At 42.0% G+C, this 6,000-nt stretch overlaps 2 protein-coding genes across 2 annotated transcripts in view; one reads left to right on the forward strand and one right to left on the reverse strand.

The window, feature by feature from the left end:
• Positions 1 to 2,967, forward strand: part of T265_03832 (hypothetical protein) — a gene marked incomplete at both ends in the record, with an annotated part of 67,690 nt that extends 64,723 nt beyond the window's left edge. Inside the window, 2 exons of the mRNA XM_009168403.1 lie at positions 1,952 to 2,125; positions 2,221 to 2,967. Coding sequence (XP_009166667.1) covers positions 1,952 to 2,125; positions 2,221 to 2,549 — 503 coding nt within the window. The remainder of the gene's footprint in view (positions 1 to 1,951; positions 2,126 to 2,220) is intronic.
• Positions 1 to 2,991, reverse strand: part of T265_13339 (hypothetical protein) — a gene marked incomplete at both ends in the record, with an annotated part of 73,001 nt that extends 70,010 nt beyond the window's left edge. Inside the window, one exon of the mRNA XM_009168413.1 lies at positions 2,886 to 2,991. Coding sequence (XP_009166677.1) covers positions 2,886 to 2,991 — 106 coding nt within the window. The remainder of the gene's footprint in view (positions 1 to 2,885) is intronic.
• Between the last annotated feature and the right edge of the window lie 3,009 nt (positions 2,992 to 6,000).

Below are 6,000 nucleotides of genomic sequence, written 5' to 3' on the forward strand. Positions count from 1 at the left end.
AGATAATCACCGCTAGGATCACACCCTAGGTCCGTATAAAGTCACTTTTTACAGCAATTTCAACAATTCAAAAGACCAGGCCATTAGAAGGCAACCATTTCTAGTTGAAGAGACGGTGTTCTTTGAGTCATCGTGTAATAGAACGAAGCATGCATATTCATGTTAACAGAAATAACTTGCGCATGGGCGTTTTTTCGTTGATTTCCTTTGAAAGGTGTATGCTGGAACTAAACTGAGTAGATGAGCCTAATCCAAGTCAGGTAGACTGAGACGTTCATAGAAATTTGTTCTACCTTAAATATTTTTCTGATACGAAATAATGGATTAGGCGCGCAACTTTTTATATGAACTACCTCTACCTGCTTGGGTATATATATATATATATATATATATATATATACCAGTGATGCAACAATTTTGACGACTATATCGTATAAATATAGGTGAAGTTCCAACCCGAAAATGAAATTCCTAATGGTGAATGATAAGGAAAAATACAGGAAAATTTGAAAAGATGCATGGAGGTTTTGGCGAAGTATTACTTATTTGCGAAAGCGGTAGTCGATTCTCGAGAACTTTTGAAAAATCATGTGTGGCATGTTAAGTTGAGAAAGGCCTGTACTTTGTCTCAACTGGACACAGACCCACTAAGAACGACCCAACGACTCAGGTTGTCCAACTAGCTAGTCGTTGATACACATGAAAGACATGAAATGGGCTCTGAATCTGACCTGGTGTTTACAGAAAAGATGAACCGAAATTTGAGACTTGCAATGCTACTTGTCAATGATCGTACTCATTAGGGTCCACTTGATGACCTCAAACAAAAGCCTAATATGGCCGAGCTTTTCGGATTTCCACCAGCTTTTTGGAAGAATGAAGCATTGGGTAGGCACTCTCCACGAGTAATTTTCATTAGAATAGAGAGCTTTGAATGAGGTCAGCTAGAACTGAGGGGCAACGAGGTCTCTTAAGTGAAGTTAGCGGCTCAATAAATCATGGACTGACGCTGTCAGAGTCAATCCAATGCGAGAAATAATAAAGACTATGTAAAAGATTCCCAGATTACATCTTGTAACAAACTTGCAAAACAAACCAATCATTCCAACCGACTAAGAATAGTACTAAATTAATATTTACTTCCCAATCATTGGTTGCTCCTTTTTTGGTAGTTGCGTCCAAGTTGGATCTCCAGAGGGCATCTGTTTCTTAATAACGGCCAAAAGCGGTCTTTTGTGAGAGTGGTAGAGTCATACATGTTGAACTCCTTCTGTTCTCTTTTCTGAGAGAGATGTTATGCCCGTTAGTTCAATGGTACAATCCACGATATCGAACCGAAATGGCGTCGTATAATGGGGGATTATTGGAGAAATCCTGCCTTCGGCAAATTGGTTGATGGAAATGGGATATTGGACACCAAGCTGAATGGATCGATGGGTGGCGTCAACGCGTTGATGTAAAATTGGTGCTAGTGCACATTGTAATGAATTACATTTAGATAGGTTGGTCACTCTGAACAGATGTCATATTCCATCGGGTGTTCCGATCACTTACCTTAAGACCTGTTCCGGCTGCCAGTCTAACATTCAAGCCTCTCTCTAGAAGACTGAGTGAAACGCATTGTTGCGATGCCTCAAAAGTACACGTCAAACGGGTGTTCAGTAATCAAATGCTCTGGATCTGTTCACCGAAGAGCCTCCCACTAGTTTACCCTATCATGTCTAGTTCGCGATATTTTCATTTCCTCACACACTTGAGTTTAAAAGGGGGTATTCCATTAGAATTACTGGGAAAGAAGCTGAAAAAAAGTGTAGCCGTGGACACTTCTATCTGCGAGCCTGATTCCCTGGGATGATGACATCCGAAAATGAGTGTTTTGGAAAGTACCGTTTTTCCTGCATACCGGCTTTCCCTGTTGCGTGTGGACCTAAGACCTTTTTTCCATTTTTAGGCTGGCATTTTTACGAAAACCGTTGCTACCAGTCGGCAACTGAGGGGCTTATCAGTTGGAACCAGGCACGAAAGCAGTGCGAACTACAGGGTGCATTTCTAACAAGCATTAACGATGCGAACCACCTGAAATGGCTTCATCAATCGTTCAGTTTACAAAACCCATACTGGATAGGTGAGTTACAGTAGGTCAGACTTTTGAGTTCATTACTATGCTGATGACGCGCCATACGCCAAAGGATCTTCTTTGACCTTTTTCACTACCAATAGGCCTTCATCAACAACGACCGGGGTCGGATTGGATATGGCACAATTTTGAGCGAGCGGGTTTCCACAACTGGGAAAACGGGTCCCCTGTGGAAATCGGCTGGACAAGGAAACGGCGATCCCCTCGCAGACATGCTATAGGTCCAGTGAAGATACTGTCATCCGAACCTTTCATACTGCAATCTCCGGCTCGTCGGACGAAGCGACAAGCTCGGGTTCGTTGGGGTCCGAAGGCGTGTGTCCTGGTCAAACGTGATATGCTGTGGAAAAATCAGTCTTGCAATAAACCAAAGAGGGCAGGGTTTATATGCATGCGTAACCCTGAAGTATAATCAGTGACCAAGATCTATCACGACAAGCAATGAGGACACCAAACTGTCACAGTTATAGTGTGTATATAATCATTCGAGATCACTTATGTGCTGTTGAACATTAAACTTCTTTCCTGTTTATGTACCGTAATTCAGTACTGTTTAGTTGTTTGTCAAAATGATATGCATGACTTTGCCAATGTGTTTGATCATGAAAGAGATTCCATTGAGAATGTACGGAGTGAGACGACAGCTGCAAACACACACTCACAGTGTCTAAGAGTACCGCTTGTATTCAGTAAGAAAATCCCTTTTCCTTCTACACCTATCATATCTATCCATTGTCGACAGAATTACCCGCAGATTTGGCAAGATTTTCCGTAGATTTGTCTGCAGTTTGCTCCACGAAGAGATGCCCGGAACTTTCTCGACTTTGGCGACGGCATATGTATACTTGCATCATGTTTTGCGTAGGTATGACATATTTATTAACTTGAAATGCAGATAATCAAGGGGAAACAGGTGCCGTTTATGTTCTGAAGACTTTTAACAGCAACCTTGAGAACCAAACATAGACAAAAAAGGAGACTCATAAATTCAGTACACTTTTAGTGTTAGTGGTGATTAATGAGTAGTCGAGGACCTGCAACAAATACCGTCACGATACAGAGAATAAAAGGGGAAATGAATGGTCGACTCCAAACTTAATGAAATTGCCATTTTCACGTTCAGTCTAATCAACCATCCGTCATGAGGAACCATTTTCCAGTTCCAGGGACATTCATAATCGCAGTAATCTAGTATAGCCGTTAGAAGCCAAACAACTAGAGTGAGGGAACAAAAAGACGGGTGAATTAAACGAATTCAGGGTGAATTAATTTCCAGCAGCCTAATCTGTTGGACCCAAGGGGGACGGAGTGTTGTACGAAGGCTTGAGGAATATGGTAGAATGAATGGGTTTTGAATTCAATGAAATATTCTTTTAAATGGAGCATCATGGCAAGCTGGAGAACGCGTACAGTGGGATATTAAGAAGCAAATGAGAACTTCGAAGAGGCACGTAACTTCCAATATATAGAGAGATTCTCTAATTATCTACGGTCGCATCCTGTGACCTCAGTGAATTGATCGATTACCACATTTTATCTGGGGGACCAAAATAAAACTAGGTATAATCTGAAGAAAATAGCAGGAGCTTTGTAATGGTGCGTGGTAGTTCAATGGCACATCATTAAGAGCCTGGGGAACGGAATCAACCAAGCAGCACGCAACGACCTGCTATCCGCTTCAGAGTCAGTCAGTATTCCTTGGATGGCAGTGATCTGATCGGTTTGATGAACCACAAGAAATAGTTCAAGTTTCAGTACGGCGAATGACCAAGTCGTTTGAGTGCAACAGTTTCCCCTGACTTACCAGTGAGTCACAGTAACTTACTGGACGACTTACTATATCCAAAACGCCGTGAGGTTCCTGGAAGAGGCGTCTAAGAATGAGATACTGATGCATTATTTCGCTAGTGTTCGAAGACTTAGCCCCGAATTAGTTAACCTTGCGAAATGTTACCCAAGTCGTTTCCGTACTGCACCGACACCACCTAGTGACTGTAGTTTTCAGCTCTGCTGAATGCCCTGTAACGTGATTTGGCTTTAGGGGTTGATGCGAAGTCAGATACATGCGCGGACGGCCAAGTCTTTCAGGGCGATAAGACCCGTGTAATCTGGGAAAAATATAGCACTCACAAATCACTCGCCATTGGATTCGTCCTATGCCACAATATGCTGCACTCGGACACCGTACTGATTGGTTCAGACTGTCTGAGTCAAGTGAGGTGAGAAATGTCGGAATGCGCTTAAACTTAGCGCACTTCTTTGCGTTCCTGAGATTGCCCAGTACTTAAAAATTTCTGAAAAACAAAAGGACTGGTAGGATTCCGCACCCTTAAGATCCGCCACCGTTGAAAGGCGTATGCAGAGGAAAACCTCAAAACACTGCGCGTTGTTATTTCCCCAGTGAACATTTCACACTATGTAGTATAAAAAATAAAAGAATACCGGCTGATAGTGATCCAGATTATTTTGAATGATTAGTGAACTAACCACTAGGGAGCAACACAAAGCCAAGTTGTTCGATCTTTTTGAACAACTATTGTGCTAAGCTTTGTCATGCAAGCAATCTGGAGCATTTATCCCTCGACCTGTAAAAACATTTTAGTACCACTGCGTTCAATGTGTAGCTGTTTGAGTGTACACGGATGGATTTAGCAACATCACTTAAGCAGTGCGTGCTGTGCATTGAGATTATGAAGCGTTTACTGCAGCACAAAACTGGTACACAAAAGTAATAGCCATTTAACCATGCATGCTGCTGGAACGCATATCCCATTATGTCGTGAGCACCAAAAATTTGCCAAACTTACTGCACGATGTTTCAGTAAATCTTTCCCTCCTAAAGTGTGAACACTCGGCCCAAAAGTTCCAGAATCTCTTCATACTATGGGTAAACAATAAAGGCTTAGCAGAAAGAATACTTTGCATGAAGAGGACTTCCCATAAGAGGAGTCATTACTCAAGCAGCCGGTCAATGTGACCACGTGACGTGGTTTCTACGATTGGAGGATGAGCCCTGGCTAGATGCAAGTTAATCTCAGAACTGGTCGCTAGGCCGTTTAATCTTCCACTGCAAAGCAATGTAGCTTTAACGGGAAACTCAGCTGAATCCCTGCTGAATCTCTCGTCTTTAGTATATTTTCCAACTGAATGTACTGGCACGGTACTTTAGATTTTTTCGTAATGAGACACACGACCCATAGGGTGGCTGAAAAGTTTTCGAAAGTCCACGATCGGCTTCGTTCTCCGTGTAGGCACAGCACATTCAGTTGAAAAATATCATAAATGAAGAAACTCAGCTGGAATTCGGGTGCGTCTCCCTGTTACTACAAATTAGTTTGCAAATGAGTGCGTTTCGCGAATTGCGCCTAATTTATAGACGTAATAAAGGTTGCTGAAAATTCTGCTTAGAAACACCATTAACGAGAAATTTAGCTGGTTTCCAGGTGAGCCTCTCCCAAAACCGAATTTATTTGCAAATGAGTGCATTGCGTCTAATTTAGTTTCAAGTAAAACGTAAGTTTCACGAAGTCGCGCCTACCTAATAAGCCCCAAGATGTGCGTAACAGTTCGTCGGTTATCGAAAAGCCATAGGAAATGTTGTAAGTAGTGATCTATTAAATAACCGTTATCATCGTTTGTTCAGGTGATATATGCATCCAGATGCATATATATCAGGTATCTGGACACCGCCGAACTAAATGTAAGCGCTACTCCAGTTGAAAGAACTCGCGTTTTTCACCGTATCTGTAACGTGTAGTTTCAAATTAAGGGACTTTAGCTGTTCTACTGTGGTAGGTAGCTGTTTAATTCATGGAACCTTGAATCAGATAGATAAAAGCGAATTGCTCATGACTGCTTGTAAT

The sequence above is a fragment of the Opisthorchis viverrini genome (genome assembly GCF_000715545.1).
Source record: "Opisthorchis viverrini unplaced genomic scaffold opera_v5_56, whole genome shotgun sequence".
Taxonomy (NCBI): domain Eukaryota; kingdom Metazoa; phylum Platyhelminthes; class Trematoda; order Opisthorchiida; family Opisthorchiidae; genus Opisthorchis; species Opisthorchis viverrini.